This window comes from Trachemys scripta, chromosome 18 (assembly GCF_013100865.1).
Source record: "Trachemys scripta elegans isolate TJP31775 chromosome 18, CAS_Tse_1.0, whole genome shotgun sequence".
Taxonomy (NCBI): Eukaryota; Metazoa; Chordata; order Testudines; family Emydidae; genus Trachemys; species Trachemys scripta.
Window position 1 is genome coordinate 4,674,627 of NC_048315.1, and position 27,283 is coordinate 4,701,909.

Here is a 27,283-nt window from a genome sequence, read left to right on the forward strand (position 1 = left end):
ACTTACCAGTTCAGTACACCAGCAGAGTCTGCCTCTAATCCATCTGTTTGCAGCGTTGGCGCCAGGGTGGTCGCGAGAAAGTGGGAGCTCTGCGGGCTTGGCTCTGTCAGCGTTTGGGGGGGGCTTGTTGGCCGTCTCTCTGCCTACTCCCCTTCCCTTTTTTTCACTGGAGGGACCAGCTTGCTCCTCTTTGTACAGTCTCGCTCTCTCTGCCCTGTCAGTCGGTCTCCCCTCCCCTCGGTGGGGCGCTTTCTCTGTCAGCTCCCTCGAGGCCAGCTGCCTTTCCCGCGCGGCGCGCGAGCCTCGAGTCCCCCTCCGCTGCCCACCCCGCCCCCGCAGCGTGCGCGGTCCCGCGGGGCCGGCTCGGGAGCGCGCGCGCAGGGAGGCTGGCCGGCCGGCGGGCGGGCGAGCAGGGAGCTCTCTGCGGGCTCAGTGCTGATCCGCCGGCAGGCAGCCGGGCATGCGAAGCGATGGCCGCTGGCGGCTCTGAGGAGAAGACCTACCGCCGCTTCCTGGAGCTCTTCCTGGGCGAGTTCCGAGGGCCCTTCGGGGCAGAGCCAGCCCCCTCGCCCCCCGCCGCCGGGGCAGAAGGGGAAGGGGCAGCCGCTGGGGAGGCGGAGGAGAGCGACGCCGCGGACCCCCAGCCCCCCACCCCTCCGCCACCGCTGCCGCCGCTGCCTCGGCCGCTCTCCGAGCACATCATCGAGGAGGAGGTGGAGGGAGAGTGCCTGGACCTCTGCCTGCAGCAGCTCTACAAGTAGTGAGTGCCGGGCTGGGGGGCAAGGCAGACCGGGCTGAGGGGGTCTGGGGGAGTTGCGGGGGGGGGCAAGGCAGACCGGGCGGGGGGGGGACGGGGGGGGGGGGGGGGGGGGGCTGGGCAGACCGGGGGGGGGGGGGAGGGGGGGGGGGTTGAGGGGGACCTGGGCAGACCAGGTGGGGTCTGGAAGGGGGAGTGGGACCATGGTAAAATGGGCGTGGTGTGGAAGGGACACTTTTGGGGGTACAGAGAGTAGGAAAGGGGGGACTAATGAGGGGCAGGGAGAGCGCTGAGTGGCAGAGCTCCACAGGGGAAGGGATTGGGGACAGGCCACTATATGCCTAGGACAGGACAGCAGTGAGAGACCCATGGCTGTCTCTTCCTGTTCTGTCTCTCTCCCCCGTTCCTTTTGTCTCTTTCCTTCCATCATGCTGGGACAGGGAGCTAGCTGAAGCCGTGGGCATCAGTCTCTAGAGCAGCTTGGGTAAGGGGATAATATCTTATGATCCGGTGCCAGAGCAGGAAGGATTCTGCCATGGCGTCTTGTTTGAGGTTTGAAATGGAATGTTCCCAACAGAAGGTTTGTAAATGTGGAATCAGCTGCCAAGAAGTTAGTTTCTAATGCAAGGGGGGGAAAAAGGCAATGTATTTACAGAGCAAGAGGCAACATCAGGAGAAATCCCTAGGAGAAAGCTATTAGTGATCTTGGGGCTATTTGTACTGTCAGCCAGAGAGCTAGGAAAGCCACATATACTGTGTTCTATGCAGGGCAGAGGCAGTTTCCAGATCTGTGCTTTGTAAAAGACTAGACCATAAAGGGAAAACACATGGGCCCTATTCTCAGTGTGAAAAACTCAGTGGACTGAAACCTAAAGATCAGTTACCGGTACTGTGTATTGTGTTTGACTTTGTATGTTTGAAATAGGCATAGTTGTTAATGGTGTTTCTTTCAAAAAGAATCTTTTAAAAACTGATGGTATAGGAGGAGACAAATGAACCTGTGAAAATATGCACAGCACGCTGGGGAGCTTTCTGACATTGAGCTGATAATTGTAATGAAAGGTGTTACTCCATTGCGCGCACACACACAAAAGGAGAGAGAGAGAGAAAAGCAAGTTTTACAACTATATAATCCGCTTCTCTTAAATTCTGATCTGCCTTCTGCATTTGTGGATGTCAGGGACAGCAGAATGAGGACCATAAAGGACAAAGCTTTTCCATTCACACACCTCCTAACTACCTCCCAGAGAGTCATTCCCTTCAGTACAGCAGCAAATTCATAGAAGGTGATAGAAAGGGTGTGAAAAGTCCTCTCTTCATTTTGGAAATACCTTTTTAAAATCCAAACTTGTGCATGGGGAAAAAAGGAAAAGTAAATCTCAGTAGGATGTGAGAAATAGGAACAGATGATTTATTTGCCTTTTGGTAGAAATAAAGAGAGTTTAACAAATTATTGTGGGCCCAATTCTGTAAGCCCCTCTACACTTGAATTCCTCAGTTAAGTCAGTGCTCAAAGAATTGGGCTCTATAGCACAATTTGTATGTCTCTCTTTTCAGACTCAGCAGACAAGAGTATTAAGCAAAAAACATTCTGAAGGGATCTCTCGATCCTGCACTGATCTTTTGCTGATTTTTCACCTTTATGTATATCTCTTTATGGGCTTCAGAATGAACTGCTTTATAGGTGTAGTTTTGTTTCTGGTGACAGCAACGCAAAATCTCCTTCTAGCTACCTGTTTCATGAAGCAGAAGACAGCATCTGCCTCAAAACCGAGGGAGTACAGGGACTATGTTATTGCAATAGTCCTCTGTCTGAAGAGGTGTTACTCACAGTTTTAATTGTTAAACCTCCAGTTTTTGCAAATGGAATTTCTGTATTAGATTATGCAATCATAACTGTAGATTTATAGCTGTTGTATATCCAGCTATGTAAGCTAGCATTTAAAAATACATAAAAAAGCAATTTCTCAAAGTATTCACTCAAGCCCAATGTGATTACATTAAATATTGAGCACTAAAATGACTGAAATAGCTTTTTCTTAAGTGTGATGGCATATGAAGTAAGGGCAAGTAATACTAAATGGTCTTCAGATATAGGTTGCACATTTTTAGTTTCTTAGCAAAAGAACCCCAAAGATTCTTTTAAACAAGCACATGTATATAAAACAACAAGCCAAAGTGGAATGATTTCCACTTGCAAGCTAAGGGCTCAATTCTGCAGTTGCTTACAGAGATGAGTAGCTATACTCACTAGAGTAAAGTTACTCACAGACACAAATGGTTATGATGGTCTTAAACTCAATGTGAAAATACAAATGAAGTGATGTTTTACTGCTATCTCACTGGCAAGGAAGTATATGTTGTCAAGGCATATTTTCTGTGACTATAACTCTATAGTAGTTAAATGACTGGCTTGCATAATATGCAGTCAAGACCCACTACTGGGCAAAATTCAACAGCTGTTCTTCAGTTATTTCAAGCATCCTACTTTGTTCTTTTTTTAATTAGAGAGGGCATGGCTCAGAAATGAGATCATGCGTCCTGTGATGACAAAGTATAGCAATTTTACCTTACTATGTAGCTCAGCCTCAGAAGAGCTCCTGTTTCGATTTTCTGCTGTTTCCTACCCTTACATTTCCTCTTGAAATTTCCAGTTCACGGTTTCTTTCTAAACACACCATCTATGTAATCTTTATATCTGTACTATTCACTTTCTGAATGATGCACATCAAACTGAGCAGTAGAAGATAAGGTCCAAGAGGGAGAGAAGCTAATAGGAGTCACTCTTTTGGTGCATGCATTGGAATGGTGGCTTTAGAAGTCTTCATCCATTTTCATATTCTGTTGTGTAACTGCTTGCTGATTGTGTAAAATGTGTATTTTGAAAAGTTTCTGCATAGGAACAAATAGTAAACATTAAGGTCCCACTCCTCCTCTCACTGAAATCAATGGCAACAGTCCAGCTGATTTCAGTGGGAGCAGGATCAGGTCTTAAGTCTGACCTTTTCTGGAAGTTTTTAATAGAAAGAGTGGTTAAAATTAGATGTACGATAAGTTGTGTATAGGAAGAAAATTAACGTTCACTATCTTAATACTAATTAAAATATAGAACACATATTTATAAAGCCATTTCCTGCCAAAGCACTTGAAAAGCTGCACAAACCACGAAAACAACAGAAAGTATGTACTATAAAAGCAAACAAATGGATATTTGTAAAGTGGGTAGAGGGGTGGGGTAAAGAGAGAAGAATGAGCAACAGACTCTAGGACCTGATCCTGTGCCCGTTGAAGTCGAAGGCAAAGGTCCCTAGCCCTAACCCATGCCCTTTTAAAACTTCCTGTGTCAAACTTTAAATACAAAATACTAGTGTGATTCTTGAATAAGTAACTACAAACAGCAGTAAGTGAAGGATTGGTTTTCTAACAGACAAAGGGATGCTGTCTGTCTAAAAGTCATATGTTGTCTTTGGAAAGAACAAATGTTGCTGTTATGCCTTACAAAGTCAAAGAATTTAAAAAATCCAATTGACCTGTCACTGTGTGCTTTTGCATTTCTCTCAGCTTGGACAATAATAATCTTGGTAGTCACTTTCACTTCTGTTTATATTCTATTTCAAGTTCTTAATGGTGCAATGTTCTGTTTTTAAAATTTGTTTAAAAAACAGTAGTTTTATTGGAATTAAAATATAGAAGAATTTATCTAGTCTCAACTTCTGTAAAAGCATGTTTTTACAAAATCTAAATTTTAGGCCCCATTTAACTTCAAAGTGACAATGACCAAACAGTGATTTTGAGGAACACAGAATGTTCCTTGCAATTTCTATCTTGAAAAGGGAAACATGTAAGCATTATCTCTTTACTTTCCTTTGCAGAAGATAAAGTATAAATGTGGCTAGTGAACATTAAAGGGATACTGTGGGACCGTTTAGACCCCAAGTTTAGGATTGACAAAAACAAGGTTTTAGAAAACCTAAGATCAACAGAAACATTTAATTAAGAGAGTGCAATTTATTTGTCCAAAAGTAAATACTATTATGCAATATTTGCAACCAAGACATTGCAGCATGAGGTTAGTGCTCTAAGAACTAGAAAGTCAGTTTGACTTAGCTGTTTTTAATTGTTCAAGTTGGACTGAGTGAATGTGAACTGTAAACAAACAGCATAAACAGTAAAATGTCTGTTAAATGGTCAAACATTTCAGTTTTAATGATTTTGGATCTTACTAGGTACACAGAAAAATACATTCTATAGTTTAATATTAGTTTACATCCAACTGTCTGTTTTGAAAATAAAATTCAAAGCAGCCATTTTGAAAATGTACCCCCATGGGAAGGGGTGATCTCCAGCTATCTCTTAAATAAAGGTTCACCCCCCTCCTTGCTGTAGAGGGCAGATGTTGATTTATTTTCTGTCTGCTGTGATATTAACCAATATTTTATTATCCTTATATCTATTGTAATCATCCTAGATAGTTACAACATGGCAAGCTTGTAGATATTTCAGCATTTCACGTTGTTCAGATGTTTGTGGTTCACTAAGATATTTTCCTCTGTTTTATGGCTTCCTGTTCTATACTATAGGTTCTATTGATGATATAAAAAGCCTCCATCCATTTGCAATAAAGTGTTTGAATACAGGTAATGTAGTAGGAAATACAACTATAGTACTTACCCATCTCGTTCAGCAAAAAGATTGACAAAAGGAACACTGTCCCTTTTTAAGGGGTGGCTTGTTTAATCCTTTGCCTGGTTTTAGAATAGAAATGATGATGATGTTTGCATGTGCTGACAGTAAATGGATTCTGTGGATATCAATTACGTCTGTGTTGGGAATTGTCTATTGATTGTAGAATTAGAGACTGACAGTCAACACCATTTTGGATTCTGTTTCCAGCTCTGCCACCAATTTGCTTTATAACCTTGGTTGTTATTTAATTTCCCTCAGTTTACTGCACTGTTGGATGAGTGTGATACATTGGGGGCTTGTGGCTGTATCGACTCTTGATTAGAGCCCCTTTCAGGCTCAGGAATTGACTTTTAAGGAGAGTTGTGGGGGACAACTACTGCCAAGAAAAACCCTGTCAGAATGGTTGGATTTGGAACAATGACAGGGAGTCATGGGGGAGCAACAGTGAGGCCCCTGAACTGGTGTGGAGGACTAGGACCTTATGCATATAGCTTTGGCCTCTGCGGGATACCCTGAGTTCTACATGATCTTAATACCAGAACTTCCTGCTCTTTCTTGGAGCGAAATCACAGTGTCTCAGACGGAAGAACTGGGAGGAAACTGCAACTTCAGTGTTCTCATTAATTGAGAACTGTTGCTTCTCTTTTATGAGAGGTTAATTTTATCTCCTAATGAAACTTTGTCCTTAGGTTTGACAGTAAGTGTTATGGGCACAATTTATTAATTTATTTTGAAAATTATTATAATTTGCAAATAGGTTGTATTTACAGTGATGATTATAATTTTCAAAACAATGCTAATGAAGCATGCATATAAGGATTGTAGAAAGTTATGTTTACTTTTTCAAAAAGAGGTTAGGAAGATTTCTGCTTAACATTTAGGCAATATTAGTGAATGCAACCTCTGTAGTTTTGGCATATCTGTATCAAATCATTTTCATACAGGGAGCTACAACACAGAATAGCCTTCTAATGGCCACATGACACAGAGGGTACTGTATTGTATTTCATGGATCTTGAAATTTGGGCTGAGTTTCTCATTAAAACCCCAAATGTCCACATTCCTTAAATTTGTACATGGGGGATGAGGGGGTTTGCCCTGTAAAATGAGAGTTTTTCTAGGTTGCTACCAACATATCTCCAAATCAAACCTTCCCTCTTTCCTTTTTATAAAAATGTGAAATTTTTTTGTAAGAAGTTTTGTTCTAATTTAATTAAAATGAGATATATTTTAACAAAAAGGAACATCAGCTCAAGGTGAGTTAAGTATTGGAAAGATAAACTTTCATTTTGTAAGGACGTAGTGATATGGGATGGAATTTTCAAAATGCCAAAGTGAATTAGGAGCAGAAGTCCTATTTACTCTCAAGGTACAATGGGACTTTTGCTGCTAAGTGACTTCGGTGCTTTTGATAATATCACCCATAAAAAACAGAGCATGGTCACAAATTGATTATAAGTCTATTACTCTACTGAAGGCTTCTGATAATACAGCAAACCTAGGGAGTGAACCTTATGCATCTTGTGATGGAAGAATCATGATATGACGTATCTGGTAGGTGTCTAACTCCTGTTACTCCCATTGAAGTTAATGGGATTTTGAATGTGTACTGACAGAAGAATTAATCCTATAGCAAGCACTATAGTCTCCTTTCAAGTCTCACATGAATATCATTAACACTAAGAGGAGTTACCAAGAGGTAATGCTCAGTGGTTTGAGTATTGGCCTGCTAAACCCAGGGTTGTGAGCTCAATCCTTGAGGGGGCCATTTAGGGATCTGGGGCAAACATCTGTCTGGGGACTGGTCCTGCTTTGAGCAGGGGGTTGGACTAGATGACCTCCTGAGGTCCCTTCCAACCCTGATATTCTATTCTATGAGATAACTTCTGAAGAGTCGCATGTGGCTCCAGAGCTACAGGTTGGCCACCCCGACTTAGAGCCTTTCACCTGAGAAGCTCAATAAAAGTGCATTGTATTATTACTAATGATTATTACTGTTCATTAGAAATAAGTCCTCCAAAGGGTTTGTGCTTCCAGCTTTGTGCATAAAACACTTGTTTGGCCAGAATATTTTTACTTTAAAAGTCCTGATTATATTTGCCCTCTTCAGTGCTGAAAGTACTTCCCCACATATGCATAGAAGTAATAGACCATTCAGTTGTAATTCTGAGGGGGGATTTTAGGTAATTTTTTCTTGACCCTCCAGCTAAACCTCCAGAGCGCTTTTAATAGGTATTGTAATGACTGTCTGTTCTGTTGTTGGAGTGTGCTTGTCTTCTTACTGTTTTTCTGCCAAACTGCTCACATGATTGCACTAAAAGCAAAAGCGGCTGTAGTATGTAGGAAAAATGGTATTGCCAATGTCTCCTTTTTCTGCTGTCACTGAGAAATTATCCTTGCCTTTCTATGTCACTTTTTCCTCTGTGTTTTACTTTGGTTTTTTTTCTCCTTTGTGATATTGTAGCTGGCCAGAAAAAAAAATGTTAAAAATTGGATGATATGGAATTAGGGTTCTAAAACATCTGATGCTCTTTGAGCCATGTTACAGACTGTCTTATGCAATTTTATCATGATTATGTAATGTGAGTGGTTATAAAAATAACATGTGTCCCAGGACAGTATACAGTATATGTCTGCTTACAAGTTAGTAATCCATGACACATTACTAAAATATACCTCATTGTTGCCATAAACTATAATGTAGTAGTGTGCCTCTGGTTATTGTTTAATTGAAATATTATTATACAAATATTTTAGTGGCTTTAACATTACAGGATATTCAGTGATCCTATAAAATGAATGCAGACTGCAAGCTAACTGTACAAAAATATTTCAGTTATGCCTTTTTTACTTCGTTAGGAAGAAAAAAATACACCCAGTTCTAATAAGGCATTTTGTAGAGAAGTAAACACCAGAGTCATAAATTAGAAATGGTAAGGAAAATAGCTGCCCTTGGGTACTTCAATAATTAATATTGAAATTGAAGACGTTAACTAGATTGCGGTATTAGCTCTGTTCATGTTTATACTGAATGGAAAACGTAGCTGCAGGCAACTAATGACTGAACAACCCAAGGTTTTCAAGCTCTGGCACTGCTCATCAGTTCTGAACTTTGCATGGAAAGCTTCTAGATATCCAGTGGTCTGGCAGGATTGAAAAGCTGGCTGGTATACTTTGCCTGCTGTTATCCCTCTGATCATAGGAAAAGCTTGCTTGTGTCTAGGCAAGTCTGAATTGGGAAGCACTTAGACTTGTCTTTTTCTAGCAGATTTTATTACAGGAAGGGAAGTGTGCTATAGATTGGATACATTAGTGGTCAGCCCTCCACAAATAAAAACAGGAATATTAAGATCCAGTCCCCATATAGCATAATCTTTGCAGTATTTTTGTTGGCCTTTTTTCTTTTAGGAACAATCCAATAAATTAATTACCCAAATTTGATGCAAGTTCAACTTCTCTTGCTGTGTAATTTACAGTAAAGAATTGGAACTTTTCATCTCATTTGAGAACACCAGCTTGTATAGGCTTTGTATTTCCAAACTGATGTGTTAACTAAAAAGAAAAGCAACATATCAGAATAAAAGTTGGCATCTTAATTCCCTAGCCAATTCCCTAGGGGCTCTGCTGTCCCCTCAGGCTAAGAGTTTCTTACTGAGGTACAAACCAACCCCTTAAAAAAGAGAGCGGCAGGTGATCCTTAACTATAGTTTTATTAATATTGTACTGTATGCTTTATAAGAGCTCAGCTCCAGGATGGATTTTCTTCCCCTACTGCCCCAACCTGAAGGGATAAATGGCCAGAAAGTGATCTACTCTGGTATTTAATTAATAGTTACACTTCTTTCTTATTCTCTATTTCTCTAGAGAGGAAGTAGTAGGAGACTATAATTAACCCATCCAAGTGTATCATATTGGCATGGAAGAAGTTACTGTTGCATTACTCATTGGTTTGGGATCAAAGATCTTTAGTCCTTATCAGTTTTATAATTGGATAATGTTAATACAACCTTATTAAAATACTTTAATTCTCATTTGGTTTTTTTTTTAAAGAAATTTTGCTTAAGATTTTTAAAACCTTTTAGGTGACCTGAAAATTAGGGAGAAAGTAGGAACTGATGTTCATTTCATACAAAATTATTTGGAAATGCAACAAATTTTATGTAACTTTTTCCTAATTCCAAACTTTTTGTTCAATTCTCTCCCACTGAAATCTTTAGAAATATTGTCATTGTCTTTAATGGGAGCAGGAAAGAGCCCATTGTTTCTCTATCTAAAACGTAAAAGTTCAAACCCTACATCCTGTGCGTAGGAAGCACAGTATATCATCAGAATATTAAATATTATTATTGAACTATAGCTACCATTAACCTTTTGTCTTCCTATTGCAGTAGTGCCTAAGGGCCCCAATCAGGGATCAGGGCTTCATTGGGCTAGCAACTGAATGAACATATGCCAAAACATGATTCCATCCCCAAAGAGCTTACAATATAAGTAATCTTTTTACGACTGTTACTTTCTTCTGTTGAGCATGAGATATCCAAGTGTGACAATAAAGCCTGTACATTGGCCAAAGGAGAGGAGTCAAGAATTCTACTTATCTAAAGATTGATAGAGACATACTGGTATGTTCTGAGTAGACATGGCTTCTATTTATGGAGTAGTGGATTTTTCACTTGAGTTGTCCTAGCCCACATTCCTGAACAGTTCAGCTAAATATTTTATTTAATTGTAATCCATTGCTCAGAGAGAGAATAACTAAACAGACCTAGCCATTACAAGGTGAGTTTAATTGTTAATGTTTTTCCAAAAGTATGTTGTTAAATCATAAAATTTGGGAAGCTTAGAGATATTTACAACAGATTTTACAAGGAGGGTCCATCATCTCAAGCTTCATTTGGAACACAGGATGTTTGGTGGATACTGTTACAGTGCAGAAATCCTGTGGACTCCTATGGAAAACTATTTTAAAATTTCAGAAAGCAGAAAAACATTAAGCTGTGCTACCAGTACATGGGGGAGGGATAGCTCAGTGGTTTTAGCATTGGCCTGCTAAACCCAGTGTTGTGAGTTCAGTCCTTGAGGGGGCCACTTAGGGATCTGGGACAAAATCAGTCCTTGGTCCTGCTAGTGAAGGCAGGAGGCTGGACTTGATGACCTATCAGGGTCCCTTCCAGCTCTACAAGATAGGTATATTTCCATATATTAGGAGGTGCCTCAATGAAAGACAAAGGAGGAGTGGGGACAAATAGAAGTAGTATTCACTTGAGATGTGGTCTGCCAGAAAGGAGCTAAACTTGTGATTTGTCCAGGTTCTGGAGGACTAAAGTAAAGTTGAGACACCTACAGTCGCATTGGGACCTTTCTTGGGCGAGAAGGAGCAACCTTGTATTTTTCTGCCTGACCACATAATGAACATTGGCACAAAGAAAACCCAGTCATTCTCTTATCGTCCCTTAAACTCCCCCCACCCCCCGGTTTGGACTGTGTATGCTCCAATAAAGATAATTCTGTAACTCTTTACGATCTGCACAGAAGTTCATATTTTACCCAAAGTTACTGAACACCTGTGCAACTTCCATTGAAATCTGTGGAGAAGAAAAGGTGTAATTTAGGAGAGAATTTGGCCCAGAGTGTACCATCAGGCTAGCTGGTTGAAAAGGAGAACTGAACCTGCATTTACTAATCTGATCCTCTTCCCCGGTGCATTGTTCATTGGGGAATAAACTTGAAATTGTTTAAGCTTTTTTCATTGGTGCTAACCTTTCTTCAGTTTCGCTGATTACAAATGACCCAAATGATCACTTAAAATATTTAAGATCCTGTTAATTAATTGTATGTTAGTTTTAGAATAACAATTTTGGATATTGTTATGAACGGTATAGTCCCTCACAAAATGAAGTATTTTCAGATCACATGCATTTAATCTTAAATCCTGTAAAACAGGCATTCCACACTGATAGCTGTGCTGACATATGTTGCCTTTTTTAGTAAAGGAATCAAATAGAAAACACACAGAGCAAACAACAAATTGAGTTCTAAATCTATCTCCTGGGATTAGAGAGAAAACTGTTTTCTCTGGATTAGGTATTGATCTCTAAAGGATTATTGAATGTCCTAAAATACTTTCCAACAATAAAACCCACCTCTGTATTGTGGGGGAGGGGAGAAGTCCAAATAAGGAATTAAAAGACGCTTTCTAAATGATGGGATACCAGCATTATACAGTAGTATGCATAAACACAGAACACCTTTCTGATTTGTTCTTTGCATGTCACCTAAATATTATTGAAAATTTAGCACAGAATTCATTTATTTTAATTGTCTGATTTATCAGTTAAATGTTTTCTTATTAATAATCAAAATGAGCAGATTCGATATGCTTTCAATATTTTTGTTGCCTTGTTGGTCTCAGGATATGAGAGACACAAGGTAGGTGAGGTAATATCTTTTATTGGCGCCATTTACTGTTGGTGTATGCTTTTGAGCTATACAGAGCTCTTCTGGTCTCTCTCCACCTGGTCTCTCTCAGACTCAGTGTGTAAGTTTTTGTACAGATTTTCTTTAAGACCTGGTTTTGTATAAAATGTATTTGAAACTATCTATAACTTTAAATTATTATCTTCAGAAAACTGATGCAGCAACATACAGTAGAACTTCAGAGTTACAAGCATCTCAGGAATGGAGGTTGTTTGTAACTCTGAAATGTTCGTAACTCTGAACAAAACATGGTTCTTTCAAAAGTTTACAACTGAACATTGACTTAATACAGCTTTGAAACTTTACTATGCAAAAGAAAAAAGGTGCTTTTCCTTTATTTTTTTTAGTAGTTTACATTTAACACAATATTGTACTGTATTTGCTTTTTTTTTTTTTGTCTCTGCTGATTGTGTATTTCTGGTTCAAAAGGAGGTGTGTGGTTGACCAGAGTTTGTAACTCTGGTATTTGTAACTCTGAGGTTCTACTGCAGTTCCCACCTCTACACTGCTACTGTGGCATTGGACAGCATGTTAGTACCGGTAGTTATGAATGTGTTCATAGCTGAAGATATGTTATAGAGAAGATGTTAAATTCGTCCCTTACCTCTACTTTAGAGTCTTTTTTTATTTTTTTGTTTTGGATTCCAAGCTCTGATCTTTTCCTTACTTACAACATTTCCATTTCCAATTCTATTCTGTTTGGTAATGCAAAATGTCTGAATATGGTGTCATCCTATTTACTACAGAATGGCACAAGAAATTAGATCGGGAGCGCACACTTGCAAAAAGCCATTAAGTAGCAAAATTTGCCAGGGGAAAAGTTAAATATTTATATATTTTTTTCAGTTCTATGGTTTTATTAAATTGTTGGATCTCTTTCCTGCAAATACTTTAAGTACTGAGCATATATTTTGTGTGTTTTAGGTTTCACAAAAAAATACTTTTTCTCTTTGTGTGTCATCCTTTTATTTATGACCTTGGAGGATAGTGGGAAGTCAAGCATACATTAGTCAAAAAAGCGCCCAGTGAAATGAAAAGCAGTGTCATCTGACACCTAGAAACTCCATTATTTCAAATACTGCAGTTACTTTGGAGATACTATACCAGTGCATACATAGATTTGGGCACAGGCAATGGCTTGTGAAGCCTTTTTTATTTATTTGTGGACCTGAAGGCTTGACCTAGCAACCCCTTCATCACAAAATTTGTATACTGTTTTTGAAATGTACTCCTTCAGAATGGAATACACAGTTCAGAACATGCAGGTGACAAATGTTGTTGTCTTTCTAGAAACAAACCTATTTTTCCTTGCCAGGGAAGCAGGCTGAAATATGGGGCACTGGTAGCAATAATTCTGTTTAAAACAAAAACAAAAATAAAGAGCCCTCCCCCTCAGTTCATATCCCCTTCCTAGAATGTGTACTTTTTGTAACTAAATATTTACTCCATTGTGCACTTGAAATTATTCACTGGATAGTGCTGCTCCTTGTTTCTGTTATATTCAGTATGAAATCTAAGTTGATATTGGACAAATGCATTTGCAAATAAATCAGCCACTAGGATTCCCTAAAGTTAAGAGTTTGGCTTTGTCTACCAAAGTTTAAGATTATACAGTGTGTTTAAAAATCAAGAGAATTCCTTTCAGAGGTAGATATCACAGAAAAACATCTGTTGAGGATTCACAGAAAGGAAGATGAATGCATTAATGAAGCAGTGTTCAGCATTCAAAGCCACTGTTTTTAAATATAAAAATAAGCTACCAAGAAGAGTTAGGATTAAAAAAGTAGAAAGGGGAAGAAAGAATAGGCTAATGCCACAACTTTAGATAAAAATATGGCACCCATAGTGTTCACTAATACAGTAAAATCCCCAAAGTACCAACAAATGGTAGAGGTTCCAAACCTTTAAGTTCCACAGAGTCGCAAAAAGGAGATTGCCTGTTTTCCTTCCCTCCTACCTTCATGGAGTGGTTGCCTGCCTGACAGTATAATGGACATAGGAAATGTGTAGAGATTTCTGGAAGCTAACCTTTTCTAATTCTTTCATAGTAGACTCACTCCAGGCATCAAATATTGGTTCTGTCCTACTGTAGCTACTATTTCTTTGACCTGTTACTAGGCTGAGGCAAGATCTCTGGGTTCATTTCCCCATCATCATATTACTTTTGCGTCACATATAGCTCTGATATTTCCCTATCCCTTTTATCTCCCTATTGATGCACTCTAGCCACTGTCAGGGTTCTGTTCAGAGGGGCTCTTTATGCTGCACTGCAAGCTACTGGGGAACGATGAGAAACAGATTACAACTATTATTCTTTTTTTCCCACCCTACAAATGTGTTCCTTTGTTTCCCACTGGGAAAAGTTTGTGCCTGCTGCACTGTCCAGGTAACCAAAATCAAGAATTGTTGAATGCTTCCTGGAAGGACTTCTCAACAGATAGATTAAACCAGAAATCAAGAACTTCAGTAGATTACTGGAGCACATAATTTAGAACTGTTCATTCAAATTATTTTAGAACAGTGACTCTCAACCTTTCCAGACTACTCTACTCCTTTCAGGAATCTGATTTGTCTTGTGTACTCTCAACTTTCACCTCACTTAAAAACTACTTGCTTACAAAATCAGACATAAAAATACAAAAGGTTCACAGAACACTATTACTGAAAAAATGCTTATTTTCTTATCTTTACTATATACTTATAAAAAATCAATTGGAATATAAATATTGTACTTACATTTCAGAGTATAGTATATAGAGCAGTATAAACAAGTCATTGTCTGTATGAAATTTTAGTTTGTACTGCCTTTGCTAGTTCTTTTTATGTAGCCTGCTGTAAAATTAGACAAATATCTAGATTAGTTGATGTACCCCCTGGAAGACCTCTGAGTACCTTCAGGGCTACACGTACCCCTGGTTGAGTGTACCCCTAAACGTACACTGTTTAGAACACTTACAGGCCTCAGTCAAAGTACACAGTCCTTGGACTTGAAGGAGAGCAACAGCTTTGGCAGATTACCCTCTGGCACAGATAGTGTGAACAGTATGTCCCAAATGCCTTGCTAGCAATAAAAGCAAACACAAGGCTTGTCAGTGGTATAAACAGGAGCAATGTAATTTTGTCATGTCCATGCCCAGCTAGCACATAGACAAGACATCATCCAAAAGGTGCTAAATCAGTTGTTATCTGGATGTGCAGAATTAGCTATTTTCTAAAAGGTTCCTATTAAAATGGGAATATGAAGCTGCATTTTTATAGGCTGAAGAGGATGGAAACCAAGCTTGTTAAAATTAGGTAATTATCAATAAGATCACTTATGGGAAATAATAATTAGAAGTATATGTACATGTAAATACATGCATCATATGTACCCAATAGCACAGATAAAACAATATGTGTGTGAGTTATCCTGATGGTTTCACAATGTGTTTTGTAGTTTTCAAGTCAGAGTCTTGCAGTATGTGAGAATTTAAGCATGGAAAGTTCTAGTATTGAGGAACTGATTAGACACGAGGAAACTGATAAAACTGTTAGAGAAATATAGTTCTTTAGAACTGTAAAATTGTTCTAATGAAGGAGTCAAGACAGGAAAGGATAGCAAAACAGTAGGATATGTTGTTTTACCAGAAACAGTATCTTAATTTAATACGTAGGAAAATACACCTACCTAAACTGACTATTAAAGTATGTAACTGTACTATAACTCACAAGTTAAATCAACACTTATTTTTCTTTAAATTTCCTGCAGCTCCACCAATGAAAACACTAATGTATGGTGGCTGTTAGTGTTTTAATCACTATATCATGTAATATGATTTAGAGCTGATATAGGCAACATGATGAAAAAGTGATTGCAGAGGTCTGTCTAAATTAGCTCTCCCATTATTGCTACCACCAGCATAACTACAATTCTGGGTAAGTTTAAGTAAAATGCTAATGTAGAAAAGACCACATATGGCTGTGTTCTGCATTCTTTGCACACCCAACCAAAGTCAAAGTTTTGTGTGAGTAAGGAATGCAGGATCTAGAAATTTAATATTATACATAAATGTGCTACTTGCCAGTCAGGGAATAAACTAGCATGTTCTGTGATTCAAACTCTTAGGCTGCAGCAGTACATTAATTCATTACCATGCTTTTGTTCCCATTTTCAGTACTGGAGGAAGCAGAATAGCTGGTTTTACTTTTCTGTTATGTGAATAAGGCAGGCCAAGTGCATAAAACAGGGCAGCAGGCCTGAGTAAATTTAAGATCAAATAAAGAATGACTTAAGAAAAAAATATCCAAAAGACACATTGAGGAAGAAAATGCATCAACATCAGTTTAAACAGCTGTATAGTTAGAGAAACATACTTACTCAGCTAATAGGTACAGGGTCAGTTACTCCCTGTAAGGTCAAAGACCTTACTGAATCCTGAATAAATGGAGAAAGGTGGTAAAAGATGAGATCCTAAACAAATTAGAAATAGAGAAGGTTTAGAACATCAAGACATGAATGGTAATCCCCAATAGATGAAAAACTGAGAGTTTATGTTGACTTTGAGATAATGAATATTTTGGCTAAAGATTGAAGAACTGATAAGAAACTAGGAACAGTCAAGTTAATTTCTGTTTTGTGGGAAGACAGAAAGAAATTAGCAGATTTTACTAAAGTCCTTGTAAGGATAACAGATGTTCAGGAAGAGAATTAAAATGGTAACTCAGGTAAATTTTGTTTGTTTTAATCATCTTTTAGTAATTATACTACTCAGGTTATGTGAAGTTTCAATAACAGATAAAAGAGCAAAGTGTTAACAATGTCTTTATAGTAGCAATTTGCTTTGAGATTTTACATTACAGAAATAGCTTTTGCTGTGAACTCTAAATACTTCTGTAGTAACTTTATGCTGTAGTCCAAAACTAAAAATCTAGAATTGATAGCCTTGTCTGGTTTGTGGGTCTCGTATGACTTTGCTACTACATAATTTGGAGAGGAATATGTAGAATAAAAAGTAAAGTAGTATTGCCAGCTGTGTCAGCCCACCAAAAATCATGAGATTGACTTAGAATTATGCAGTTTTTAAAAATATAATAAACTCCTGGTTCTTCTTATTTGTCTTCTAGTTTTTGAGCCTGCAGGGTGTACTGTTATCACATTTTCAAGCTTTACTCCTCAATCGTGTGAACTAGAATCTTACTTTCTTTAAATGAAAACGGAGAATCTCAGGTATTCACTTGTCTCAAGGAAAGGGTCTCTAAGTAAAACATCAGATATAGTTAGACTCATGACAAAATCATGAAAGCTGGCAACAAACAAAACCTGGCCCCACTGAAGTCAATGGCAAAACTCCCACTGACTTCAGTGAGGCCAGAATTTCTGAGTAGATTTCTGTTAACTAAGCCAGGTGTGAAAGGCTTCACTTAAAAGTGGTTGGTGATTCAGTAGATGGCACTGTATCCTTTGGGTCATAACTAAGCCAGTGCTTTAGCATGCTGCTAGGCTGTCTTTCAGATGAAACCTAGAACCACAATCCATGTAATTTGAAATAATTAAAACTCATGGCACTCTTCACAAGGGTAAGCATAAATCTTCAGTTTCAGAAAAGGCTTACTGACCAAAGTTCAACTCAGGCAGTCATATTTTGCGTACCTAAACTTTCCCTAGCAGTTTCAGTTGAATAAGTTATTCTATACTTCCCCTTCTAAAAAATGTTGAGAAGACGTTGCTGGCACAGAATGGCTGCCATGTTCATACACAAGCAGTAAGAGTAGCTAATCAGACGAGAAGTGATCCCTATGTATAAAATGTAGTCTATATGGTGCTTTGAGATCTTTTGAGTTGAAAGATACCTTGTGAATATGAGATCATAAAAATAGCGACGCTCCTGATTCTGGCAGCTTCTCAGATGCCCAAGACTGAGAGTCATTTTGTTACCGCCCTACCTCAATGAGAGAGAAAGACTTGCTTGTGCTTAACTGGATGTCAGCTCCCTGGCACAACCTGTCTGTTAGCTACCCAAACAATCTCCTCAGGGCTGGGCCAGCCCTTATTTTACCTTGCAGGTAATAGGTGTACATCAGCCCTCCAGCCCCTCTGAAAGCGTTCCCCTTTAGTATTCAGCCCTAGCCACTGGACACTCACAGATTTGTTGTCCCCAAGGGAATAGTATACACAACTTGACTGGTACAACTCAGGTTCAGGTCCTTTATAACATCATAGCACTGAGATATAGTTATAGTGAAAACAATCATAAGTTTATTATCAAAGATAAAGATTTAAGGGATATTGAGTAAGGATAATGGACAGAAATGGTTACACATCAAACAAAAAAGTATAACACACTTCTTAAGTCTAAACTTAACTTTAACAGGCTAAAATCCTTGCCTAAAGTAGTTTCTCACCTAAGCAATCTCCCAGATTACTAATGTGTCACCAATGTGGCTGGGATCCACCTTTCATGAATTAAAAAAGCACTGTCCTTTTTGCTCCCTCAGTGATGGATAACAAAATGTCCTTTTGCATCTCCTTATTTCCCAAAACTCATTATTTTATCCCCAGAGTCAGGATAGCCCCATGATTCCTTTCCTGGTGTTCTGGGTCCAAGTTGTTTTCACATCCTTGTGTTGACTCCATACGCAAAACAGCCTTCCGTTGTGTTGGCTTACAATGCTTAATCTATGTCTGAATCTAGGCAGACATCCCTTTGTCTGGCAAAACCTGCCAATCCTGCCCAGGATACAGACTCTAAAATATATTTTCAGTACATATAGACAACTCCTTAAATATCATCTGTACATAAATCTCGTGATGATTATGAGGATCAGTATGACATAATCTTTTATTAGACACCTCACACAACCCTTTTTGGATAAATACTATGAAAACAGTGTGCTAACTGTTGTCAGTTTGTCCAAGCCTGATAGACATGAACTCTTTGCAAGTTGGCACTGAGTGGGTCGTAAGGTCCCACTGCTGTACTCTGGCTGCTTTGTATGGACAAACTCAATAACTGTCCCACCTCATTTTTGCTGTGGGAAGTACTGTCAAGAGAGCAGGGGTGGAGTGTGAGAAAGGAACAGCACGCCAGCACTAGGAGGCACTTGGCATGAGATGAGTAGCCAAGGTACAAAAAATTCATAAAAGCAGAGTTAAAATATCTCATAGACAAAGATGATGGATCTTCCAGAACCTTCTTTGATGGTTAAGTCCTTCATTTTTGATATCCAAATTCTGTCCTTTAATTTGTACATGTAACTCATACACTTTGCTGTTCCAGGTATTCCTCTGAGTACAGACAAAGTATTTGAAATTCCACAAATTAGGCATGGAAAAACAGAGCTTTAAGGAAAGACAGTAGTAAAATCTTTAATAACAGAGACATTCTCAAATGGGGGTGTTTCCTTTAACTTGCTACACATAATACAGAGAGCACCCCTTAACACGCTCAGAATAAAGGCATTAGAAGTGAGAAAATAAATCTGACAGTACCTACAGTGCTTCAAATAAATTAACAAAACCAGTTTTTGTGAAACATCAGATTAGTAAAAATGTTATAAAATAAATTATTAGAGGACTTGCTCCTCTAGTCTGTAACCTACTAGCTTCTTCTGTAATGGCCTGCTTTTAAATGTCTGAGTAGGATGCTGTGGAACCTAATAGCCTGATCAGGTTCCTATTAAATTTTGGACAGTCGAAATCAATGAACACTGGAGGTATCCTTTCCTCTTGTTTTTTTCTGCTTTAGTATAAAAAAAATTAGTTGTCTATTCCTTTTGGTTTTTCAGTGAATGCATTAAATTTACTTGTGCCATAATTAAAGCTCATTCAGCTCTTTATGTAAGGGTTTAAGTGGGAGGGAATTATGTCTCACACTTAAACTGGGTGTTATAAATCCAGGTTTTCAGAATAGTAACATCTTTTAAGCTTCAAAGTCCAATTTGTCTGTGCTCTTAGTGTTTCTCTCACAACATGAATAAAGTCCAGCTGGATAGCATTTTCAAGTACTGCAGCTTGACCAGTATTTTTGTACTCCCTCCCGAGTTGCAGCCAAGACTACAGCCCCCTCCATCTCTACCAGTCATCCTGGCTATATAGCTGTCTCGGTTTCCTGGGGGAGGTCCAAATCACCATCAAAGACCTTCCTTTTGATAGACTTGAACTCTCCTCTGAGTCCACCAATGAATGTCTACATACTTTGAGAGTTTCCAGGACCACTATCAGGTCCCTCAGGATATATGCACCTGCAACAAAAGAAAATGTCCAGTCATAAACGGTACAGAAAGCTTGTCTGGTTTAATTCTATACTTATCATAGGCCTTCTGAACCCCCTAAGAGGAGTCTGAAATTCCAGAATGTAAGAACACCTACCATAATTGCTACCATGACCCAGCTGTCCTTTTCATTCTGCTGTCGATTTTGACGGTTTAGCTGAGGGTCCAGAACATTCCCACCTTGTGAGTCTTCAGCTGTATCGTTCCACACACCTCTCTCCCTTTGAAGACTGTGGAGTAGATGATGTCAGACAAATGGTTTATTGAGGCCATAACATCAGGTTATTCCATTCATTTCACCTCCATCCTCCATGCCCCCTCTTTCCTGTCCCTTTCAGAGACTCATCTCATGATATTTTGCTGAGACAGGAAGTCATTTCTTTTTTATGCATAGGGGCCATAGAAATGGTTCCATCCAGCACAAGATTAAGGGATTCTATTCCAAATATTTTATGATCCGCAAAAAGAACAGGGGATGGAAACTGATATTAGTTTCTAATAGAAGACTTCTAAACATCTTTGTGAGATCACAGAAATTTAGGATGGTGACTCTCACAGGTATAATTCCATCATTAGATTCCAGGGATTGGTTTGTGGCCCTTGACCTTCAGGACAGTTACTGAAATTTGCAGAGCTGCATCCTGGACCTTAGTACATACCTTCTCCAAGCATTGGGCCTTGGTTCACGCTTCTGGAATAGATGCTGCGGTTGGCAGTGCAGTTCTGTCTTCATTGTTACAACTGACTCCAAATCCCCCTCCTTTTTCTGGAAATCACCTGAAGTGGAGGACTCATAGGAACACTACTTGAAGAAGAAAGAGAAGTTACCTTGTGCGGGGTATGGAGTTCTTCAAGATATGTGTCCCTATGGGTGCTCCCCTACTCACCCTACTTCCCTTCTGCTTCAGAATTTCATCTCACGGGACTTTGGGGTAGAGAAGGAACTTAGTGCAATTTGCCCATGCAGCTGTATATATCCTTGGTACAGAGCATGAGGATGTCTGGAGTGTATGTGCGGGGAGCACTCATAGGGACATACATCTTGAAGAACTCCAGTTACTGAACCAGATGAGTAACCTCTTCTTTGATTCCAGCCTTATTGATCAGAATTAAGTATGAAAATTACAAATTCATTTTCATTAGCTGGTGTCAAGTCAATCTCAAGAGACAGGTGCTGTGGACTGTGGTCGTGTTCTGTTAGTGGACCTGATAGGCAGGTTAGATCAGGATTCAAAACTGCAGCAGAGAGGCTGGGACCCAAAATCTTAATGTGACAGCTAACATGGGAATTATTTTTCAAAGCAGCTGTCTGCAAAAGAAGGGAAATTGGAAACAGTGGATATAGACAGTCATGACAGGATTGTAGGAATCTGGGATTCCTGACTGCATAGGTCTTTAGAGACCACCCACTGAGCTTTGGCAGGTGGTAATGTAATACGCTATAATAACATAGAGGTTCTTAATGAAATTTGAGAACTGTTTTATCTGAGATCTTCATTACAAATACAATAATCCTTTTACTTGTGTTCTATTACCAAATTATATCAGAAATGGGCAGAAGAGACTCCAGAGATGGGACCACTAACTATGCAATACTCAACTAGTTAAGGATTTGTAAATAATCAAGTCTTGCTGTGGAATTTGACCACATGGTTTTCTGGCCCAGAGACAAGACATAGTCATCTGAGCCCCTTTCATACTGAATGTGATCTTCCCATCCCACCCTCCCAATAACCACATTATAAAAATCTAAACATCGTGTGGGGTGTGGAAGGGACTCTGAGGCGGAGGATACTGGGGAAAACTTGTTACCATTAGAAAAAATGCCCTGTGATCGATAATGACCACATAGAAACTCATTTTCAAAGGACTCATCTGAAATGCCCACACACATAGTAAATTGTTTAGAACTCTGTTTTTCTACCTTGCAAGGATGAATGGCAGAATTGAATCTACCAGCATTTGAATCAGTGCCTCCCGGGAGTATGTTTTCTGAAATAAACATTAAGCCACCCGCTTAGTAAGCACACACAGGTCTCAAATACTGCTGCTTGAAATAGGCGATTAGATCAATGCAATAGGATGGGGGTTGAGCCACACGTGATATCGCCACACATAAGACTTCCTAACTCTTAATAAGAGTGCCTAACTGCTTTTTGCCTTGATCAACACAATTTATAGCTGAGTATTGTAAGGGGAAATCACTCTCAATTTTAAATGTATAATTCAATCTTCTAGTAGTAGCGGTTCCCTTTTTGTTGCAGTCTGTAGCTTAAGGAGACAAAGCTCTTGTTTGCAGAGATATTTTAGGGATTACTGCTTAATTATAAACCAAGTTAACATGAAGAAAAAACTATTTGCCGTGAACTGCATAACCTCATTCCCTTGGCACAAAGCCACCAGACAGATTTTCATCTTAATGCTCACCAGATTAAGCATTCTAGATCTCAGAATGCTTTTATAACAACTTCCCACCCTCATTGCTCCATCACTTCTTTTGGATCTAGAGTATAATACATAGTGTGTATATTTCATCTGGGGGCGGCAGGAAAAGAGTTTCGCAATATATAGTAGGAGGTCCATAGCATATGACTAATAGTTGCATTGTAAAAGAATTCATGTCAGAGACTGTGGTTCTGATAATACTTATCAAAGAATACATACTACTTAGCTTTCTCTGGCAGAGGATTCCAGCTCCATTTAACTGTCAATGTATGCCTTTATCTATAATCCTTCCAAGTCTGGAATTCTTGATAGAGTGCCAACTGTCTTGGCTTACATATTATCAGAAAGAGAAAAGCCTATGATAGCGGTACCAAACAGGGCCAGTGTAGTTATTCAACTACCTAGTGTCCGGCTTCTAATAATGATAATTATATAAACCCTGGCTGTCTTCATATCTTTGGAAATGTGAGATAACAAACTGCTTTATGAGCATCTGAACTAGCTGCATGTGAAATATGTTACTGTTTTATCAAAGATTGATCTTGAATCATTTTGATGACAAAATGTTAGTGCTTTATTAATGATCAGAATAATATAAGGTTTTTCTTGAAAATTTTGTTGGCAGCTTTTACTACCAGGCTCAGTGCAGTAATACTTTACCATGGTCATTCTATTTGCCCAATTTCCTCCCAAGCTGTTAAACAGTTTACTATCAAAGCATTTTTTCCTTCCAAAATTTCAGTGGGACGGTATTTGGATTTGTAGAATAGGCACGTTTATACTTTATTTAAAACAAGCATTACTGTTGTCATAAGGTTTAGAGTTGTCACTAACTGGAACTTGAGATTTATTATTATGCCTGTGGCTAAATATTAATCTGCGTAAAGGGGTAGCTTATTTTCTTATTTTAAAACTTCTTTGAATACTTGCAGATCCTAATAGATGAACGAATAGTTCTACTGGAGGGATCGGTGGAGCTGATTTATTGAATCAACAAATAACAGTTGAAGTGTATGTACAAGACACCTATCTTTCTGATAAGCAGTCAACCATTGCTTTGCTGTTAAGTTTCAGTAAAATAATGCATGTTTCTGAAAAGGTTGAGCTGATCATTTGAATGCATTATTTGTCCTTGATCTTAATCATTCAAAGTGTTCACTCAGGTAGTTCACCACTTCCTGTTTCACTCCTATCCAAGAGATGCAGATGAAAAAGGAGCATTTAATGTGGCTCATTCTATACAAAGTGTGTTCACCCTAGGTTTCTTTGCTTTTGGTCTTAAGCTACTGCTTTAAGAAAATTTGTGGTTATCTGATCAGAATCATGTGAACATAGCTCAAATTTATGAGCTAGATTAGTTCCTGAAAGTAATAAATCTCACATTGTTCTTGATCTCACCATGTGTCTAGGAAGGGTCACTCTCAGTGCTGAAGTTTGACATATAGGGGATTAACGAGAACCCATTCTAAGCTGTTGTGCACACTGACAACGGCCCATTGCACCAAGGAGCAGCTGTTGGTAGAGAGGGTTTGTGGAGGAAGCTGTAGTTTCACAACACTCTTCCAGCAGAAATCCCCCATTGTAATGCTCTATAAAAAATATATATAAAATATACACATGAAGGTTAATGAAGTAGTAGTAACAAAAAATGTGTCTTACACATGAGTGGGCTCCTTTTCAGATTTTGCTATAGCGGGATGTTCAGGAGAGGACATTGCTATGCCACCTACCTGTCCAATCCTCTGAGGACAATTGCGTACATCCCAGCTTGCTGGTGTTTGCTTCCTCCTCTGAAAGGCAGACTCCTTGTTCTTTCCTTTATCCTCACTAACTGTTAGAATCTGCAGGGCTGGAATCTGGGACCATGGGGGTTCTGGGCTGTTGACTTCTCTGCATCCCCACAGGAGGCTTTGGCTGAGCTCCCAAAGGAGGGACCCTGCACAGCTGGGCTCGGCAGGAAGTACCACCCAGCAGGACCTGAGTGGCAGCCCTTCACAGCCTTCTGGCTGATACCAGTACTTAAACGAAGAAGCCATGAAGGGGAGCTGTCTGAGGAACAACACAGACTGCCTGCCTTTCTCTCCTCCAGACCCTGCTTGCAGTAGATCCTAGACTCTGGCTTCTGACCCTGGTTTGTCCTTGACTTTGCTATTAGATTGCTGTGTGTAACCTGGCTCATGACCCTGATCTCCTGGTAACCTGGCCTTGGCCTGCTTCCCGACACCTGACTCATGGTTCACCGTATGGCCTATCTCTGACCTCATGGTACAAAAGTACCAAGTACTTGGCCTTATTCACGATTCCTGGTCCGACTATTAGGTTTGATGGCCCTTGTCCCAGTCGTGACACTGATGATGTATTTCTCTCTAAGACCAGTTCTGATTTATTTGTTGGGCAAAATGTCAAACTTTTTTCACCATCTAGGAGGCAGCAAATCAAATTTTGAATTAAAAATATTTGATGTGATTAAAGTGAAGACTGTTGCTGCACAATTTTAATTATAGACATATACATCAACTAGTTACCATCGCATTCTTGTGGTTGAACATCTGCTGATATTCCTATCTTAAAATATCCAAAATTACCATAAACTGGTACTTTGCAGTCACCTGTCACCAGTTTAGGCATACTTGTGTATTGCAGCACTCTTTCTTGTGAAATATTATGATACAGATCACTCATTGGTTCGTTGCTTATGAAATGTCTTTAGGCCTTAGGCCTCAGTTATTTTGGCTAAACTGTTGTCTTACATACTTGAGGCCTGTAGGCTTTTGCGTTACTGCCTTAATCCATAGCTATATCTTTCTTAGCATATACCTATATATCAATAGTAAAATAACTGTCTACAGGACCTATGTGTAATTATTTTTTCCTCCTAGGTGTTCTTCCTCCCAGTGAAGTCCTGATAATTCACTCATAGCGGTATACCCTGATTAATACTACCCATTTCTCTTCAGATGACTATCTTTGGGTCATGAAACCATGAATGAGATTACTTTGGTAGCCTTTTAGCACTCCTGCTTTATTCATCTATATATGCTATTGAGATAGCCTCTGTCCCAGAGAAAAGAGTAATGCACCTGTCAGTCCTCTGCTGACAGACTAAATATGATCTTGCAGGGCCTCATCACAGAAGTTGGTGGTAGGAGAGTAACAGCTAGAATTTTGGGAATCTGTTTGTCAGAGCACAGAGGGCACTGGAAGACCTTTTGAAGCCAGGGAGTCCCGATCACGTGAGCTGTTTGATCATGTCTTGATCCACCGTTGCCTCTTTCTGTCCAGAAGCACAAAACTAAGACTGAATGTGGATTAAAATAGGTAATTTGGTGTCCAAAATGTTACTTTTTGCTTCTAACTACCATCATACATGTCCCAAGATTTTTAGCTGAATAAGCAAATGTTCTATTGCTTTCACTATCAAATATTACCAGTATTACTTACCTGGAAAAGCTACGTCAATGACAAATGATATTCACATTTGCTTACAAATATTGTACTTTACCATGATGCATATTTTGAATCAGTACATTTTTTTGTGATGTATTACTGCCTCTCACTATAATTTATAACATTTCAGTGGATAATGTTTTAACTTTCTATTCTGTGGAAATTATCATGTTTATTTCAGTAACTTCACTAATTTTGTGATAATTCATCATAGTTTTTTAAATAGAAAAGTCACTTTTAAATTAGTAATTTTTTATTCATAAGAATGGAAAGACTTGGTGTATTTGACAAGGGTTGCAAAGGGCATTGCAGTGAAAAATGTCAGCATAATTTGTTCCTCTCATCGTGTACAAAAGTTCTGGAGTCAGAGGTAAATGTTTTGACATTAAATTCTACTGAACCTCTTTAATCACAATAAATCTTCTCAGATCAGATGAGTGTCTGCGGGGTATCTGTCTGACTTTGGGCCTCTGTTATAAGAATTTGACACTAACATTTGTACTGTACAGTAGAGCAAGGAACAATACTAATGCAAATTGCAGCCTCCTGACTTGCCAGAGATGGTTTTCTTGCTGTTCATCATCCACTGCCCAATATTTAAATAATCACTCATAATTCTTTCTGTGGGTGGTGATTCCTAGCCCAAACATGGTACTATCAACTTGGAGCAATTTATAAACTCCAATTTATGGAGATTGACTCATACAACAGGTGCCTGTCTGGATTAATTTTTTTTTTTCAGTTTGGGGCAGATCCACTCCTGGGAATGGGTAAGGGTTAAAATGAATTGTAGACATTAAATATAGTTTGCACCTGTGGTGTAGTGGGATATGATTGTATCAAATTGTGATGTCTTATTTGAATATCTGTGTGGAAATATTGGCAATGTGGTCACATTAATTTGGACTTGGCCAAGGGCAATGTGTTATGTTGCACTCCGAACAGCTACCCTCCTATGACACCTCATTGCAGGATCATCACTGAGAACCATTAAGGCTGCAGTCTGGGGCTGTCAGCTTTGATTGACCTTGAACTACTGGCCCATTGTCACAGAACAGTGGTCATTCTACATTAGGGTCATATTTGATAAAAAAAAAATGTGATTTTAGTATTTTTTTAATCAAATATCTGATGTGAACAAGGTATATTTTTCAGTTGTGAACAAATTCAGATGGTTTAAAAACTTTTCTGCAAAGATAGACATAATTTGCATACCATAAT

At 39.0% G+C, this 27,283-nt stretch overlaps 1 protein-coding gene and 1 long non-coding RNA gene across 2 annotated transcripts in view; both read left to right on the plus strand.

The window, feature by feature from the left end:
- The first annotated feature begins 394 nt into the window (after positions 1 to 394).
- The window catches only part of PPM1E (protein phosphatase, Mg2+/Mn2+ dependent 1E), a 103,888-nt gene continuing 76,999 nt past the window's right edge, over positions 395 to 27,283 (plus strand). The window contains exon 1 of the mRNA XM_034752278.1: positions 395 to 760. Within this exon, the coding sequence (XP_034608169.1) occupies positions 471 to 760 (290 nt within the window). The 5' untranslated portion in view covers positions 395 to 470. The remainder of the gene's footprint in view (positions 761 to 27,283) is intronic.
- On the plus strand, positions 1,099 to 26,494 carry LOC117867360. Its single transcript, XR_004643384.1, has 3 exons — positions 1,099 to 1,337; positions 24,520 to 24,746; positions 25,736 to 26,494. It is a non-coding gene; the product is annotated as an uncharacterized LOC117867360 (long non-coding RNA).